This window comes from Dermacentor andersoni, chromosome 7 (assembly GCF_023375885.2).
Source record: "Dermacentor andersoni chromosome 7, qqDerAnde1_hic_scaffold, whole genome shotgun sequence".
NCBI lineage: Eukaryota > Metazoa > Arthropoda > Arachnida > Ixodida > Ixodidae > Dermacentor > Dermacentor andersoni.
Genome location: NC_092820.1, coordinates 63,310,800 through 63,330,286, shown reverse-complemented (window position 1 = coordinate 63,330,286; position 19,487 = coordinate 63,310,800). Strand labels below are relative to the sequence as shown.

Genomic DNA, 19,487 nt, shown 5'->3' with positions numbered 1-19,487 from the left:
GTACTCGCCAATGAATGCTCACGCATTAACGCAATGCTTTAATGCATTGCGTTAATTTCGAGGGATACTCTACAAAGCTACACGTGAAGAAATAAACCTTGTCAATCTGTTGCTTTGGGATGTTATATCAATTCATCGAAGAGTTTCAGTTGCTCGATTTTTAAGTACGTATTTGTTCCTTTTTTTCTTTTTTTCCTGTTGTGATTGTGTGTGAGTGTTTTCAGCTGCACCCTTTTTTATTTGCGCAATTCCTACGCCTAGAAGTATAAAAACGGGAGATTGTCCAGGAGGCGTGCTTCTTTGGACTTCTCCATGTGAGCCCCAGTTGACTTTACCCTGCCGTAGTGTGCGAGTGGGGATCGATACTTTTTAACGGATGGGATGCGTGTTTAATGACCGCTGCAAGGTATCCCGAATGTAGACAATGTACAGCTCTGGTGTTAAATCAAGCGATTGTATAACCCTGCTTCTCCTGCAAACACGATATACTGTGACCTCGATACTCATGCCAACTACGCTGCATGTCATGGCAACAAAACAAATTCATATGACCATTTTATCGACTTAAGGAACAAAGCTTGACCAGATGTCTTAATTACAGCAAGCACATTATTATTGCCGCGGAGTGAGTGTATGCGAGCATGAGCTATGAACGAGTCCGGTAACATCCTAGTCCTTCTAAATGCGGCATTAGGGCGGCCTGTTTGATTTTCTTGTATTATTTGCATCAGGTGAATGAACATTGAATTGCACTTTTGGACCTGACTGGCCAGCCTATCACCACAACTGACAGAGCTTCGAGGTTGGAGTATACCCCAGCGTGGAACGTAGATGGAAGAAAACACAAGGGATTTCTGAGAAGCCTGTTCCACCTCTACGATTTGTCGATCAATTCATCTTGACTTTGCCATGCACTAGCCTCCTGGGTAGTTCAGTATATGTAGATTTATGATTTCAGAAATGTAGTGGCGCCAGGTTTTACCTCCGAACCAGGAGAAATTTTCCATGAACTGCGAAGCACTCTGTTGCAGAATCCAAATGGGTTTAAGTACATGCTGCGCTAAGATACTTATAGTAGTGACGTGTGAAGTAGCTGGTACATTGTTAAAATAATTATAATAGCGCCTGTGGTGTGTCTTCATGTCCTTGTTATTTTCGCGCCATTGCATCTATTATACTATGTGATGTATGACATTCCTTCCGAGCACATTTATGTTTGTTTATTTGAAGTCGTAAAAAGAAAGAACGTCAGCGCGGCCGCAGACGTCTACTGAACATGTGGACTCCACGTAGCAACCCAGAAATTTAGTTGACAAGCAGTTGGCGAACAAGGAAAACGTCAAAGGGGAGCCAAGAGAAATTTGACAGTACTTGCCTTCATTGAGGCAAATCGGCCTGTCCCAATGTTAGCCGCGAGCTTATGCTTCCATTATTCGAACAGTGCTGATAAAGTGAGCTTCGTCCTGCGACCATTTTGTGTTCCTTAGATTAACACGAGCTCAGCTGTTTTAGAAGTAGTCCTCCCCACGACTTTAAAGGAAAATCATGCTGATTACACAATCAGCTCGCCGTTTGTAATGGTAAACACTGTCATCCTTTGGTGGGTTACCTGGGTACACATCGTGCGACTCGATGAAATTTCTTTTTTCATGTAGCAACTTCTCTTGGTTGTGTTTACTTTTGTCCATCTTCAGTCGCCTAACCGCACTATGCGGTGCTGCGGGCTTTCTTATGTGGATAATTACATTCTCTAGATGTGAACATTGGATATAAAGACATGTTTTATTTGACTGCAGTTGATAGTCATCAGACAGACGGTCTCTAATGGCTTCGTTGGAACTGTATATACCACGACTCTAGCTTGAAACTGCGCGACATTTGTGGCCCGAGCAATACCGCTAATTGCGCGTTGCATGCCAACGAAAGCGATTCTAAATTTCTTTTAGAACTACGGTTCTTAATGAGACTTTGTGAGTAGAATGAGTGCGTGTGGACGTATGTGCAGTTTGTGTGCTTGTATTTAAACTTGCGTACCATAACTTTCACCAAACAGCTGGAGTACCACGCCGAGCCGTTAGCTAGGCGAATATCTCCAGCACTGAATCAAGATGGCATCTCTAGGTGTCGCAAGTGAGCTGGATATGTAATATTCAAAGGAAAGACGCAACTGGTATTCAAAATGGGGCAACAAGTCAAGACGCAGCTTAGAAACTCTGACACAAAGCCGCCTGTAACGCAGTGGGGCGCTGCGCTGCTAGTGTAACATTTTGGGGGCATTTTAAAGTCGCACAGGAAGCTTGCTCTCCCGTACGCACGAACAATGAAAGACGCTGCTCGGAGAGGGTAATGCGCTCACCACTCAACATCCTCGTTTCGCTCATCCTTGCAGGACGCGGCGTCCACGGCGGTTTTCGAGAGATACACCAGCAGCAGGGCAGCGAGCACCGGCACCGAAATCCGCGCGCCAACCACGAAGGAGGCAGTGCTTCTGGGCCGGCCCGTGGCGTCCATCGCGTAGCTGCCCGCACAGGGATGGGTGCGCGCGGATGCGTTCGCCTCGCCTTTGCAGAGGAGCCCGTTTATCGTGCGGCGACTTCGTGCGGTCGACTCGCGATAGAAAATCGAGTGTCCCCGCGCCGAAACCGTGCCCGACACCCAGCGTCAGATAACGGTGAGATAAGCGCTCTACGAGGAAGGGGGGTTTCCCTAGTTACCATCCGAAGGGTCGACGGTACGCGAAGACGTTGGAGCTGACGTGTCGTCACCGAATGTTTACGGGAATGGCCCTTCCGGTCAAGTAAGCGTCTCTATTGCTAGCCCTTAAGATACGCGCACCCAAGTGCGGTCAAAGACCCACGGAAGCGGGACGCTTTCACCCTTCTCGCTGACATCTTAGATTAAAGAAGTGCGATGCACGAACCGTTACACGCCTCGTACAAGTCGCGAAGGCCAAGGTCTCGGGAGCGTCTCGAGCGAAACAAATTCCGGGCCGACACTCACGAGGCCGTCCGCTCTTAAGTACTAGAATACGGTAATCGTGACAGACAAAGGAAAGGTGTCGAAGGCGGCGACCAGTAGCAAGAAGTCCTTGCAAAGGATTTCCTTTGACAACAAGCTTTTCGCTCGGAGTCTAAGCTGGCACTCTCAAGTTGTGCAAAAATTACGCTCGAAACTGGCCGGTTAAAAAGCTTCTGCGGTTTCCTCGCGGGTGGAAAGTAAAGGGCAACACGTCGTGGTAGCTCAGTGGCTAAGCGTTCTGCATTTCAGCACGAGATCACTGGTTCGAGGCCCGACTGCGGGGCCACATTCAGATGCGCAAGAAATACATGGACGCACGTGTACTGAGCTTTTGCGGCACGTTAGAAAGCCTCAGGTTGTCAAAATTATGTAGGCCACTACTGCGCGTGTCGCTCCTAGTCACCGTTTTGCTTTGAGAAGATAACGCTCACGAATAATCTTAGGATAAAGTAAAGGGCAGGACAAGGAAAGAGTGAAAAGAATACTATGGCTCTATTTCGGTGTCTTCTGCGTTTCTTTGCGTTGCTTGACAGCCTTCTCCATACTTAAATCGCCCATTATTTATTGTAAGTGAGGGATCTCTTTTCGCACATGATTGGCGCTGATCATAGGTCGGTGAAATAGGTGGATGCTCACTCACCCCAGTATTTTCTCACGCTCTGTACTCAGTTACATTGACGTGTGCTCATACCCGCCGGTATTCGTTCACGTTTCTGCTCACGCCCACTTGCACTCACCAATACCCACTCGTGCTCATAATCTCTTCCATTACCACTTACCTGCTGCACACCCTCTCTCTCATAGTAGAGTCCCCTTCCACTCACCCGCACTCACTCACATACATACCCATGTGCGCTCACACTCGCCTGTAGTAACTCACGTCGTCTACCTACATCGACTTAAAATCACCGTCAGTGACTTGCTTTCGCATTCACGGTAACCGACTCTCACTCCTTGTCGTACACACTCGCTTTCATACACCCGTCCACTCGCGCCTTTCTTCACTCACTGATGCTGTAGCTAAAGCCCTGTGAAATGAGTGGGGAGAGCGCGTGAGTCAAGGGAGTGCCGTGAGCGAGTATGGCGACGTAAGTACGTGCGCAAACCACAAACAGGAAAGAAAATACATCCACACGGGTAGATGTTTACGTTACAAGGCGTGTTGGTGTACGCCCCCTCGTAGCAAAGCTATAAATCACTTGAGCAGTCACTAAGTATCCGAGTTTAGGACACTTAGAGTAGAAATGCTAGGGCTGCTGCAGTTCTCATCCGCCGCGGCGACTTAGTTGCTGTGCCGTTGTACTGCTAAGCTGAAGGCCGCGTGTTCGATGTCCGACCGCGGTGGTGACATTTGAATATGGGACAGAAACACAACTACGAGCGTTAACGTTAAGGAGCCCCAAGTGATCAAAGTTCGTTTCGGGGTTGCTCACTACGGCTTCCCTCGTGTTCCTCTGTACAGTTCCCCGAAGCATAGCCCCACGATTCACTTTAATTTCAATTGTTGCTGTTCTGTTTCTCGGTAACTACGAAGATTCGAGCACAAGGTTTTTTTTACCTGCATTTGAGTATAACCTCGTGCGGAGCAAACAAAGTTGCGTCAGAGTGAGAAACATAGAAGCGCATAGTTCTTTTCTCGTTTATTCAGTGAACGGCGTTAGCCATGTAGTTTTCGCAAAAATTACGAGAGTCCGGTTCTAATGTATACGAGGACTGCATGTATACATATGGGGGTTTATCCGACGTGAGAGCGGCGGGCAGTACGTGGATTTGACTAAACATCGTCCTTATGACATTTCACGAGTTTGTGACTTTGCAAATTGATCACCTTAAGCGAACTATCCTGCTTTAAGTGCAGCACTTTGTAATAAATCTGCCCGTGCGCAGTGATCACCTTCATGCGATAGAAATTTGAAAGCTGAAGCTTGTTAGACAACGGAGTTCGAAGCCAGAAGTACGAAGAATAAACAAATTCATGTGCTGAAACATCATAAACGTGACAGGTGAACAACAGCAGCGCTATATTTCCCTGTTGTGACGTTAGCAATAAATTCTGTGGTTTTGGTAAATCATGGAACGATGAGTGCATTTTTGTCAACCTTTACATAGCCGCCTATGCCCTTTCTGAACGAGTGTTGCACAGCTGACGTAGCAGAAGTGTTTTTTTCTGAGTTTTGGTTTTGAGTAGGGAACTGATGGCTAAATCACTTCGGAGGGGCAACACTCAATTACAGGTAGCAACTGCTCTTTGGTGGATTAAATCAGTAAGAGCGGACGAGGAAGAAGTTTGGTACGTCACTGACTTTCTGATGAAAACACGATCAGAGGAGAAATACCGATACAAGGTTCCCGGCTTTACTCTTGTATCGCAGAGTTGATGTATAGGTTAATGCAATGTACACGTCTGTTTCACGTTCGACGACAATTGTTTGTACCGCACGACATTCTTAAAATGAGAGTGGGACAAGTTAACGCGTGACATCATAGAGACATTCCTTTATTGAAAACGAGGGAGCTAAATGTGCTAACACTCCATCAATTCATTTGTCGCAGAGCGAATTTGGTTTCCTAAAAGGGTATGTTTATTAACAAAAAAGAAAATATTGCCACAAGCTATGCGTAGCAAGCCACGTGCTAATGGTTATCGGCAACGGTAATTTTCACGCTATTGGGTGGATTTCGAACATATGTGTGGGCCACTTCCCATGTGAACTTAGCTGGAAGTTGGTGTTCGTGGTGTGCCTTTCATATGCCTTCGTGTCCTCATCCTTCTCGAGCCATAACATTTGAGGGCACTACGTACCTACTAGCCCAAGCATCAGTACTACTTGGAAAGATTCTTTTTTATTTTCGTGTAATCCTTTTTTTTTCTGAGCGTAGTTTGGACATGTCGATGAAAAATAAGCATTTCCTTCCGGCATTTTGATTTCTGGTGCTTAAAGAGTTTAAAGCGCTGAGATTTGCACGGAAGACCAATAGACAGGGCTTGTTGGAAATTTCCTTGAAACTGAGAAGCAGCATTCCATGCCGCAGATCGATAGTACTTTATTTCACACATTAACATCGATACTAAAGTTTGTCGCCAGTTTATGTGCGCGCCTTCAGCACGCCTGCTGAGCCACCATAGGTAGCAGTGCGAAGTACATTGATGTGCCTGAACTTTGTATTTGTGGATTCCAATTCCTTTCTGGTGGTGAGTAGCTTATTGCTGATCGCAATAGTCGTTTCGAACAGATCGAGACTAAGAGCGGCATCAATTAAACTGAGCGACGCACAAAGTCAGAACAGCCATGGTGTCCTCTTCCGCTGGTAATTGCGTAATGGAATGAATTTCTTCACCAATGACTTACTCTGCTCAAAGTAAACATTCCGAGTTTATTGAGCAGCACAGTTGCACCCGCCCCTCAAAAAAAAAAAAAAAAAAAGAACAGAAAATTGATTTGTGGAGGGTTGTACTGCCGATAATTTCCAGATGATTTTCGCATGAATGCTGAAGCAACAACTTTGCCGCTAGTAATGTCAGCATGAAACGCTTTACGTAAGCGCTTTCTAGATCGCGCTATTGCCTTTCAAAGCAGTGAAGTGAGATATCGTAGTTTTGGGGCGTCAAGGTATTGTGCTGCACTAACGACGTTAATATGGATCGTTTTCGTAAGTTGATCCCAGTAATGATAATCTTCATGTGGTTATCACGATGGTTGTTTACCTATAAATTGAGTTTTAAAAATGGATGGTGCGTAAAGTGGTTCCGAACCTGGTATTCTCACTTCAGAAAATAACATTTTTTAGCGAAGCGTACCACCGTATTATATTGTTTTACTTGCTTTAGTATGATAGAGGAAGTAAATAACTAGGAGTGCGCATGGCTCAGCGCGATTGAAGCCATATGAGGCGGTCCAACACGTGATTTGACAACCTGCTCGGTTGTAAAAGCTACGATTGGCAGACGAGCCAAACAATTGAGTGCAATGATTAAAAACTTCTAGGAACGAAACATTTTCAGCGAATACGCTGAGTCTCGGAGGTCTCGTGTTGGGCTGACTATTCGAGGGAGGAATTGATGGAAATGACGGTGGCTTGCCAAGGCTGGCTGCGTAATGTGATGCTCCTTCCTAAATTATTTCCTCCCTCCATAGTCAGCACCTATAGATAAGAATACCAACAAGGATAGATATAAGCTGTGACCTTTGAATGCACCATGCAACACTTTTGGAACATGGTATATAAATCATACTAGATGCGAGACACTGCTGCCGGGAGCAGCTTCGCCAAATATTACTATCTTGCACTCAGCAGAGAACGTACCATATCTCTGTAAAAATGACAGGCGGTGTCCTACAGTTTGTTCTAACCTCCGCCATCCTAACTGAATCCTACGTCTTCTGTAACGACATTAACACACTTAGCGCACAAACGGTTTCACTGATACTCTGGTTAAAAGCCGGCTATCGGCAGCGGATCCGCACCCTATGTCTCTGACAGAGCGAGGACGTCCCTTATTATTATTTTTTTTCATCACGTGATTTGCTTTGATGTCATGAGCGTAAATGTGATGTAAATGTGATATATACCATGTATAGGTATATATGGGACCCTATGGAGGTATATTTTGGAATACCTTATGACTGCATATTGCTACTGATATTTATGATTATCGTTATAAATAATTGGTAATATTGTGTATAAATTGGGGATAAGGGTTAATGGAGAATACCTTAGTAACTTGCGATTCTCCGATGATATTGCCTTGCTTAGTAACTCAGGCGACCAATTGCACTGCATAATCACTGGCTTGGACAGGCAAAGCAGAAGGGTGGGTCTAAAAATTAATGTGCAGAAATCTAATGTTTAACAGTCTCGGAAGAGACCAGCAGTTTACGATAGGTAGCGAGGCACTGGAAGTCGTAAGGCAATACATCTACTTAGGGCAGGTAGTAACCGCAGATCCGGATCATGAGACTGAAATAATCAGAAGAATAAGAATGGGGCTAGGGTGCGTTTGGCAGGCATTCTCGGATCATGAACAGCAGGTTGCCATTATCCCTCAAGAGAAAAGTGTATAACAGCTGTGTCTTACCAGTACTCACTTACGGGGCAGAAACCTGGAGGCTTACGAAAAGTGTTCTACTTAAATTGAGGACGACGCAACGATGATGGGTGTAACGTTAAGGGATAAGAAGAAAGCGTATTGGGTGAGGGAACAAACGCGAGGTAATGACATCTTAATTGAAATCGAGAAAAAGAAATGGACATGGGCACGACATGTGATGAGGAGGGAAGATAACTGATTGTCATTAAGGTTTACGGACTGGATTCCAAGAGAAGGGAAGCGTAGCAAGGGGCGGGAGAAAGTTAGGCGAGCGGAGGAAATTAAGAAGTTTGCAGGGACAACATGGCCACAATTAGCGCATGACCGGGGTAGTTGGAGAAGTATGGGAGAGGCCTTTGCCCCGCAGTGGGCGCAGCCAGCCAGGCTGATGATGATGATGATATATAATTGGTACTGAAGAGGTGTAAGAGTAAATAAGGTTAAAAAAAGTCCAATGAGAATACTTGCGATGAAATTACATCTTGTTAATCATCAATACAATTAATTGAAGGTAATTAAGAATAATGAGGCTCATTAAACCTAATTTATGCTAAATTATTTGGCTAATCAGATTAAGGTTAAATCAATAAAGCCTAACAAGAATAAGGACACTTGATTTTATTTCTATCTAATTAAGTAAGAGTTCGACGTAATAGTTCTGCGGAAATCAGCAAGGTGGAGAAAAGTAAATAATAAAGGGAAAACGAGACATCCATTCAATCATGGCAATTCCTATAAGCTCGACTTCGCCCTGTCATCTGCTAGCCACCTAGTTAGCTCAGATGGTAAGATGGCTGCCCAGTAAAGGCGGTAGTCCCTAGTTTGAGTCCCAGACCAGGACGATTTTTTCTTGAACTGCAAGACTTTTTCTATCGAGGAACCCGTATATCAGTTTTCTTTGTAGCAATTGCTACGATTAGGTGGACGTCTTGTTTAGCCTTTATTAAATAAGCTCAATAGTTAATCACTATACAAGGATATCCATCACATCCTTAACTTTAGTAATAAACGGCACCTATACATAGTGCCGTTGTTCCTTGTTCCCCTTGTTCCCTTCCGTACTTCCTTGTTTACACCAAAGCGATCATATTTATGGTCTACTCAGCAGTATGAACAGACTAGCCCAGCAACATGTACTTATGTTTAAATAATCAAGCCTAATTAACGTATTAATGAGGCTTATATAGTTACCACAGCCAAAGTTCGACCTGTGTGCATTGCTATCTCCCAGACCGCTCCGAATCAGGTGAGGTTTATTTCACGCTACGTAGGAAGCTGGGAGCCAGAGCTGCGTGCTGCAAAAGGTATGCATAAACTCCACTGGAGTTAGAATCTAAGAATGCATAAGCATACGCCACATTTCAGTTGGCCCACCCACAATTTTAAGTTGACCCACACCGAAATTTCAAGTTGACTCACCCCTAACTTTCAGTCGGCTCGCCCCAGATTTTCAGTCGGTTCACCCCCAAACTTATGTTGACCCAAGCCCCAAATTTAGTTTGGCCCACACCCGCCAACAAATTTAAGTTGACCCACCTCTGCTATTAGCTTCCCAGGCATTTTCTATGGAACCGTAGGTATCCGTGTGGGCTTTCTAATCAATTTTGTTTCGTATTTGTTGTTCATTATTGTTTATGAAGCTACCGATCTACATTTACACTGTTATAACGATTAAATGTATTCGCAAATTACGCATTCTTATACAGATGCAAGGCATTACACTTTTCGCGCCACTGACAGATTTTTCGGGGTACTCTCTAGAAAATTCTTACGCACTAAAATACGCTGAAAGTACCTATCACCTAGCACATCCACGTTAGTTTCCAGTGCGATAGCATACCGAGTGCGGATTGCCAACAGACAACGCTGCGCTGCAGGCCCCGCCACTTGCGCATCCATCTGGCGTAGGAATCCAGCAGGCGCTTGCCCGTCACCCGTGCCTGTTTATTCTGGTCGCCAAAAGAAGACGCCACAAGCGGATGTGGTTCCTCTTGCTGCCACTTTACGGCGCTCTAAGCAGCCTCCGCACAGCACAGGCCACGAGCTATATAGCGTGTTCCCTTTCATAAAGGACCCTGCTGCAATTCGTGCTGCAATTCCACAAGAACGATATGCAAAGATTATACGCCCGCCGCAGCACATAAAAGTATGTTTGACCATGCAGTTGACCTTCATTAACTTCTGTTTTGCCAATAGGGCAATATTTTTAATGAACTTTTGTCATTGGTTGAACGAATGAGCTGCATGTCCTTCCGTACAATATTTAACGCAGGAGACAAATGATCTCCCGGTCATTCCAGCGAGTACGGATTATGTTCGACAAATGTACGCGAAATAATCAGGGGAGCTGGATATGAGAAAATTGTATCTAACCACGACATAAAGCAGGAAAGAAAAACAGAACAAGAAGGCGTGAACTCGTAAAGTTGGCAATTTGGTACTCGAAGGTAATCGATCGGTGTGGAAGGCAGGAGACATTTTCTACAGTGGAACGTGGTGAAATGGGTGGTGGTTGATGAAAAAGCGCGCGGAATGTCAATACATAAGATAACGAGGCATGAAGTGTTTCTATGGCAGACTTAACAAAATTTGACAAATACAGTTACGAATAAGAACGCGGTAGTAAGCGCTTTCTTTTCTCAGCAACCACAGGTAAACGCTCACTGCGTGCTGGCTAACACTAGAAAGCACCGGTGTCGTAATTCACGTGCGTCCGTTTTACACGAACTTCGCCAGACGAAGCGCCATCGGGTCCTCAAATTTCAGAAGGAAAAGAACACATCAAAACATAAAATGAAATAAAAGGCCACCAGCGTGGAGTACACGCACAGGAGGTCGCGATGGTTCCTTTGGGTCCTGCGCAAATGCCACCGAGCTGAGTCCGTATTCTTCGATGCGACATTGCCGGGACCCAAGGGAGAGCGACCAGTCTAGCGGTAGACGTTCCCGCGCGCTTCAGTTCTTTGCGGCGGCGTTGTCGGCTGTTGAGGGGGCCTGCTGGCTTGTGCCCGGCGGCATACTGTCGACGCTCACTGCCGGGAGCATTGGTTCTTTGGACGGCGACGAAGCCTGATGCTGCAATCCCTGCGCGAGCACTTCTCCCTGCACTTCGGGCAGTTCGACGTCCTTGGTCTCGGGCAGCCAGTGGATGGCCAGCCCGCAGACCAGGAGGCCTACTGCCACAGCCACGAGGGCCGAGGTGACGTGAGCGACTTGCGCGCGGTCCACCAGGAACTGGGCGGCGCCCTGTCCGAGGCATCCCGTTGCGGCCGCCGTGTGCACGGCAGTGGCCCTGACGGCGCTCGGGAAGCACTCGTACGTCTGCAGCTTGGCCACCAGCAAGCACAGCTGGATCACAGCTAACAGCAGGTCCACCAGGTACTGCACAAACGCGTGTCAAGACGTTTTATGACAGAGAAATGGAAGATCACGTCCTCGTGACGCCTGCGGCAGAAAGGATGTGCCACATCCGCCGCCAAAGTCTGTGAGTGCTGGCGCTGGCTAACACTCCCAGGGTTGTACTAGGAAAACAAGGAATCGAGAAAGTGGATGGGGAAACGACGCCGCGGTAGCTGAATTGGTGGAGCATCGCACGCGAAATGCGAAGGTTGTGGGATCGTTCCCCACCTGCGGCAAGTTGTTTTTGTCATACACATTCATTTCCATTAATTTATCGTGTCTTTATTTCATTTATTAAGCACATTTCCCCTATGTTGTCCTTGGTGTCAGTGTTTGTTGGCTTCTCGTGTACAGCATAGAATTTATATACGGACGGTTATACAAATTCAGTCACGGGAGCTTCTTTTTCCTGTTTTGATAATGATTTTTTAAAGAAGTACCTGAAAGAACGCTAACGCTGTGCCATGACGACTCCGAATGTATCGCGTGCGCCACAGTTCATCATCCGCCTGTTTTATGCGACCTCGAATTACCCATGTCCTGCGCCAATCAATTACAACTATCGTCCGCGAATTTCCTAATTCCATCGCTCCACCTAGTCTTCGGCCGTCCTCGACTGCGTTTCCCTTCTCTTGGTATACATTCTGTGACCATAATGGTCCAACGCTTATCTAACCGGCGCATTACATGACCTGCCCAGCTCCATTTTTTTCTATCGATGCCAATTAGAATATCGTCTATACCCGTTTACTCTCTGATCCAAACCGCTCTCTTTCTGTCTGTTAAGGTTATGCCTAGCATTCTTCGTTCCATCGCTTTTTTCGCGGTCCTTAACTTGTTCTCAAACTTCTATGTGAGTCTCCGAGTCTGTGTCCCATATGTCAGCACAGGTAAAATGCACTGATTGTATACCTTCCTTTTTAATGATAACTGTAAGCTTCTAGTCAGGAGCTCACGATGTCTGCTGTATGCGATTCAACCTATTTCTATTACTCTGTGAATTTCCTTCTCTTGGTCAGGGTTTCCTGTGATTAGTTGACCTAGGTAAACGTACTCCTTCACAGACTCTAGAGGCTGACTTGCGATCCTGAACTCTTGTTCCCTTGCCCGGTTGTTCATCATTATCTTCTGCATATTATTCTTAAACCCCACTCTTACACTTTCCCCATTAATGTCCTCAATCATTTGTTGTAACTCGTCTACAGTGTTGCTGAATAGAACAATGTCATCGGCAAACCGAAGGTTGCTGAGGTATTCGCCGTCGATTCTTATTCCTAAACCTTCCCAGTTTCATAGTTTGAATACTTCTTCCAAGCACGCAGTGAATAGCATGGGAGAGATTGTGTCTCTATGTCTGGCACCTTTCTTTATAGGTATCTTCCTGCTTTTCTTGAGTAGAATTAATGTAGCTGTAGAATCTCTGTAGATATTTTGCAAGGTATTTACGTTAGTGTTCTGTACTCATTGATTACACAATGCCGCTATGACTGCTGGTAGCTCTACTGAATCAAATGCTTTTTCGTAATCTATGAAAGCCATATAGAGAGGCGTATTGAACCTGCGAATTCTCGATAACCTGATTAATGACATGGAAGTGATCCATTGTAGAGTATCCCTTCCTGAAGCCAGCCTGTTCCCTTGGCTGACTAAGTGCAGTGTTGCCCTTATTCTATTGAATATTATTTTGGTAAATATTTTATATAATACTGGGAGTAAGTTAATGGGCCTATGAATTTTCAATTCTTTAACGTCTCCCTTTTTGTGTATTAGTATAATATTTGCATTATTCCAGTTTTCTGGGACCCTTGCAGGCGATAGACACTTCGTATAGAGAGCCGCCAGTTCTAGCATTATGTCTCCTCCATCTTTGATCAAATCGACTGTTATTCCATCTTCTCCTGCCACTTTTCCCCGTTTCATGTCTTGCAAGGCCCTTCTGACCTCATCTATATTTACAGGAGGAGTTTCTGTATCCTGTTCATTATTGTTTCGAATGGAGTACTCCCGAGTCTTCTGGGTGCTGTACAGGTCAGTATAGAATTCTTCCGCTGCTTTTATTACACCTTCGAGATTGCTGATGATATTACCCTGTTTATCTTTCAGTTCATACACCTTGGTTTGTCCTATACCAAGTTTCTTTCTCACCGATTTCAGGCTGCGTCCATTTTTTACGGCTTCTTCAGTCTTTCTCACACTATAATTTCGAATTTCACTTACTTTCGCGTTGTTGATCAGTTTTGACAGTTTAGCGAATTCTATCTTAACGCTTGAGTTGTACGCTTTCTTTCTTAATCGTTTCTTTATTAACCCCTTTGCTACTTGGCAGAGCTTGCCTACTGGTTGCCTTCGTGCCTTGCCTCCCACTTCAATTGCTGCCTGTGAAGCCAGCCTCGTTACGGCTTCATTCATTACCTCTATGTCATCATGATCATCTCTCTGTTCTAAGGGTGCTTATTTGTTTGCAAGTACCAGCCTACATTTGTCGGCTTTTACATTTACTGCCTCTAAGTTCACCTGTTTCTTCTTGACCAATTTTACTCTTTCTCTGTTCAAATTTAGGTCAATCCTAGCCCTCACTGACCTATGATCACTGCGCTTTACCTTACTCATCACTTCTACATCCTCCTCTATGCTGGGATCGGCTGAAAGTATGAAATCAACCTCATTTCTTGTTTCACCATTAGGGCTTTTCCAGGTCCACTTTCTGTTGCTGCGTTTCCTGAAAAAGGTGGTCATTATTCTCAGCTTATTCGTTTCTGCGAATTCTACCAGCATCTCTCCTCTAGAGTTTCTAGAATCGACGCCGTAGTTGCCATTTGCCTGTTCACCCGCCTACTTTTCGCACACTTTTTCATTGAAGTCGCCCATTACTTCTGTACACTGAGTTTGCACTTTTCTTATTGCTAATTCAACATCTTCGTAAAACTGATCTACCTCCTCATCGTAGTGACTTGATGTTGGAGCGTAGGCTTGTACTACTTTTAATCTATACTTCTTATTAGGTTTGGTTACGACTACTGCTACCCTATCTCTAATGCTGTAGAATTCGTCAATGTTGCCCGCTATGTCCTTATGAATTAAAAATCCTACCCCGTATGCTTCTTATCAGGGAGACTTCTGTAGCAGAGGGCATGGCCGTTATTTAGCAATGTATAAGCTTCACCAGTTCTTCTAATCTCACTAAGGCCGATGATATCTCAAACAATGCCTGATAGTTCCTCAAAGAGTCCTGCTAAGCTCGCCTCACTCGACAGAGTTCGGCTGTGAAAGGTTGACTGGGTCAGTTTCCATTGGCGGCCTGTCCGCGGGTCCAGAGATTCTTAGCACCCTCTGCTGCGTTACATGTCTGGCCGCCGCCTTGGTCACGTGCTCCGCATCTGCTGGGGACTGAGGGCCATTGCTTAATTCTAAATATAATCAGGGAGGTTTTGGCCGAATACTGCACCAGGGAGGCCAATTCCTGTTCTGGTGAGGGAGTTTCTTTGTTCAAGCTAGTGGGCCTTCCTAATTTGATGGCACCTGGATTAGTATAGCCCCAATCGCTCTCAACATCGTTCGCCGGCGTCAGGCGTCACTCCAAGCCTGCAGATGTAGTACACTGGAGATGTCAAATTCAGATACACCATAGCCCCCCCTCCCCCTAAAAAAAGAAGAAAATACGGGGGGGGGGGGGATTTGAACTTCCGACTACCGCAACCGAGCATTCGACATAGCGCAGTAAGATAATTCCGCAGGCTGCTAGGCTACCTTGTCGCCGAAAAGTGTGGTCCAGAGGGCCCTAAGTGCCTAAGAGATCCGCTGATTTGTCCAGCCTTTGCGGGTGTTGCTATAGGTTGCACGCTATAGTCTCAATTCTCGATGGTCCTTACCTCTTGTTTCCCGAATCTGACGCATGCATGCGGCCTTGAACGCTCCTAGGTACATGAGATATTTTTATACTACCTCTCTCTTCATACTATTTGAGTCGTATGAAGAGATAAAGAAAAATGTGCTGTCATATTACAGTCTGCAATGTGTGAATAATTACTTTGCAAGTTTGTCAACTTATGTTATTAGTCCAATAAAAATAACCTGTTGTTACTCTTAATAACTTGTTGCCTTTGCAGTGGCTATGAATTCGGCCCCACAAGGCTCCAAGAACCAGCCCTCATGCTCTGCTGCCACCAGCCGTTGCTCATCCATGTCCTCGTACGAAATAAATTTGATCTAGAAGCTCGTGCATCTTGAATCTTTTTCCACTTGCAGATTTGCTGCTATGAAGCAGCTGTTAAGTTTGCGGTATGAATCGTAAAAATAAGCTTTGCATAAAACGTGCGCATGTGAGCATTTGAAATGCGTTTAAATTTACGTGTCTGCACCGCATATATCGAAAACGTGCAACTGCTGTAAACGACGTTTAGTGATGAATGACGGTCATGGCTACCGGTCACTGACATAAGTGCTGGCTCAATAGTTTTCTTGGCGACATTCATTATTCGTTTCGTTTCGGCAGCCAAAATGTGCTCACATAATTGTCCACCACACGTGTGTGAAGTTTTCTTTAAATACCCTTTGAAACATTTCTTCCCTTCCGCCTCCGCGAGAAAACTTCATATGCATGCTGAAAAACATTGCGCCGCTTTTTGTTGCAAGGTAATGCGCGTTTGCACGCGAACTTTTGAGCTGTTCGAGCCACGGGCGTAGTCAGGACATTAATTCGAGGGATCGAGGGAGGTCCTATTCCTTATATGTACATTCATGCGTGTGTTTCTATATGTACGCACAAACTGAAAATTTCGGAGCGTTGGCACCTCTCCTGCTACGCCAAGCGTTTGAGCTTGGCCTGCATTGAAAAGTGTCATCTTGCTCAGCGCTTGCGAACAGTTGCCGCATGTAGCTCGCGACCAGCAGACAAACAACAAATGGAACTCCGCGCGACATTAGCCTCCTGCAAGCGCGAGGAGTGGCTCCGCTGCAGAGCTGGAACATAAAGCGAACCTATGCGCAACTCTGCTCCCTGCGGGAGTGTATACAGGGACACTACTTCGCACTGGCGAACAGCACAGCGAACGGCAGAAGTCAGAGCACTGGCATGTGAAGCAGACGACGGAACGAAAGCGCTTGCGGTGCTTACAGTGATTTTGCACTTCAGGTCTTAAGGCCTGACATACCGGAAAACGAATTTTCGTGTCTGCTTTTGAGGAGGGTACGAGGTAGACTTGTACGAGGTAGGCCACATTGCTGGCACCGGGTACTATATAAAACAAAATGCTAGTGTAAATTGCGATGCAAATACACCCCGCCTACAGAGCTCGGCGCGGTAAGCTAAGGCGTGGAGGTCCAGAATTTATATTCCAGATATTATTTGCTGTGCGCGATGAGATTGTCGCCTACTTAACCGTGTAAATTAAGTAAGAGCACAAAAATTTCACCGACGAGGTATGAAAAATGAATGAAATACATACCATTGAGTATGTATCATGCGGCCGCTATGTGTGTGACACTGGATATATGCCCCAGGAGACAGCGGGCATCTGCTGCTTATCAATGAACCTTTTTTGACGTCAACTTGGGTCACTGCAAGTATGACGACTTCGCACTTACACGGTGACATTCACGTAATGCGATTTTTCTTCCAAATGAGGGTTGACGTTGACGTCGACGTCGTGGTTTGTTTTTTTCGACTCTCAAAAGGCGCCTTATTGCGAAATGTTACCTTCAGCATGGAATTTGTGCTCTTTAAGGGCTTTGCATGGGAGATACTGAGATAAAAGGCTTTCGCTGCTGCAGAACCGGTGCACTAGGACTGCTGTGATTTTCTCGTTAATCAGGCTGTGACGAAGTATTTCTAGAAAACTACATAGATTACCAGAGTGACTGCAGTCGTTATGAGCGATAACACATAGGCTTGCGCGTGTTTCACTTAGCTCCAATGGCCATGTGAGAACTTTCCCGATCTCTTCCATAGACGGTGTGTTCGAACCGCCAACGCAACACACACAGCAGCGAGATGTTCAAACTGTACGCATGTTTCTGGGAGGCCGACCCCAACTACAGTCGAGCACCTAGAATGGAATGACCCCTAAGGAATAACTCTGCCCTGTTCTTGTGTGAGCTGTACGATGCACGACCTTTACAATTAGGTGACCTGCATGATAATAATAACAACTATATTATGGTGTTTTACGTGCCAAAACCACGATCTTATTATGAGGCACACCGTATAGTGGGGGTCTCCGGGAACTTGGACCACCTGGGGTTCTTCCATGTTCACCCAAACCTAAGTACCACGAGTGTTTTCGCATTTCGTCCCCATCGAAGTGCGGCCGCCGTGGCAACGATTCGATCCCGCAACGCCGTGATTAGCAGCCCAACACCACAGCCACTAAGCGACCGCGGCGGGTTGACCTGTGTAACGAAGGATTTCGGACGCCCCAAGCACTTGGTCCTAAAGGCGTTCTTCTTCGTTGACACGGCTGGCACGTATACGTCAAGTCCCACACAACACGAGCTAGAGCACTTGTGTGCGCCCGAGCTTCCATTCGGCCACTAGAATTAATGACTTTCTTCCTTGTGTCACGATAGGGAACGTGTCAGTTTGTCCCGCTCTCGCCTCGTGGCAGCTAGCGCTCTGGGACACTGTGTTAGCCTGCACCCCCCGCCCTTCGGGGTCCGCTTTCGTTCCCCAGTCTTTTCACCGTAGCTGCACGCTACGAAGATGCTGAGAGACATCGTTCCGCTTTCTGGTCTGGCCCAGCTTGTACTGTGTCTTTCAGAAGTGAAAAATTCGCCAGCTATTACGATACTCCCTAATGCGAAATATAGGCGCGTTTTCATTTCGCGATATATTGGCTGGCGCGGGCAATCTCTCTCGTGCGGCCAAATGCAAACGGAGCGAAGTGTGGCGCGAGTGCATCGCTATTCGAGAAATCGCGAGAGGCAGTGCGTGGATAACGCTCGGGTGCGTCATCAATAAATGACAACATGTCATTGTCGCTAATTCCAATGTCATCTGTAACGCACACTAACTCAACATGTTTCGCGCTGCGTAATAACTTCATTCTGCCCAAAGTGCGCACTACTTAGGCAAACAGACAGTTCACTTTGCAGCCATATCATCGCGGAAAATATTACCATTTTGCATAAAACTCCGTATAGCCCATTAATTCTGCCATGAATTGAAAATTGTTTTTGTTGTGTGATATGTATGCGACACAGTGGACTCTATAAGCCGATTTTCGTTTTAAACTTGCCATTCTTATGTACTTCAACATGTTAAGTTTTTTATCTATTTCCTTTTTCTTCTTCTTCCTTCTCCTCTATATTAGTTTGATCTAGTTTCACAATATTACTTACTCCCGATACATTGTTGTCTATTAATATCTTCATTTATTTATATCTGCATTTCATTACTTGTCATTTTTCTCATTGTACTGATTCAGATGCTGTTCCTGCCATTGTAAGTTTTACGTTAACCATAAACAGGAGGTCCCAATTCAGTCCTTACTATGCGACCTCCTTCTGTATACCTCTATCTTTTAAGTATTTTTGTGAAATAATAAAGATTGATTGATTGATTGATTGATCTTACTAGATTCCATTCACCGATGATAAGTGCCCAGAGCTCTAGAGTGCCTAGAGGCCTGTTGGCACCCACAGAAGGTGGCTAGACGCCCACGAAACAGGAGCCAACCTCTGAAACCTCTGAAAAGTAATTGGCTCGGTGTCGTCCTGTGCACAAAACTTAGAAAACAGCATCAGTCACTGGACGCGTGACGATACAGTTCGCCGCCAAGAACTGTGACACGAAGAAGACAATACGCAGGCGGCGCACGATAGATTTAGCGTCGTCAATACTGCCTTCCTGTAGATGGCCTTTCCACGCAGCACGCCGGAAGTTTTAAGATTTTTTTTTGTCTTCTATTATTTTAACGAGCGCTGCTTCGCAAAGCGCGCCTATATCGCTTCCTGAGTGAGACGCTGACGAGGATGCGCGAGTAGC

At 45.7% G+C, this 19,487-nt stretch overlaps 1 protein-coding gene and 1 long non-coding RNA gene across 2 annotated transcripts in view; one reads left to right on the top strand and one right to left on the bottom strand.

Moving 5' to 3' along the window:
* The window catches only part of LOC126534382 (deoxyribonuclease-2-alpha-like), a 43,656-nt gene extending 41,020 nt beyond the window's left edge, over positions 1-2,636 (bottom strand). Inside the window, exon 1 of the mRNA XM_050181656.2 lies at positions 2,357-2,636. Within this exon, the coding sequence (XP_050037613.2) occupies positions 2,357-2,511 (155 nt within the window). The 5' untranslated portion in view covers positions 2,512-2,636. The remainder of the gene's footprint in view (positions 1-2,356) is intronic.
* A 10,333-nt stretch (positions 2,637-12,969) lies between these two features.
* On the top strand, positions 12,970-15,725 carry LOC140219272 (uncharacterized). The gene is made up of 2 exons (XR_011895420.1): positions 12,970-13,534; positions 15,613-15,725. It is a non-coding gene; the product is annotated as an uncharacterized lncRNA (long non-coding RNA).
* The last annotated feature ends 3,762 nt before the right edge of the window (positions 15,726-19,487 follow it).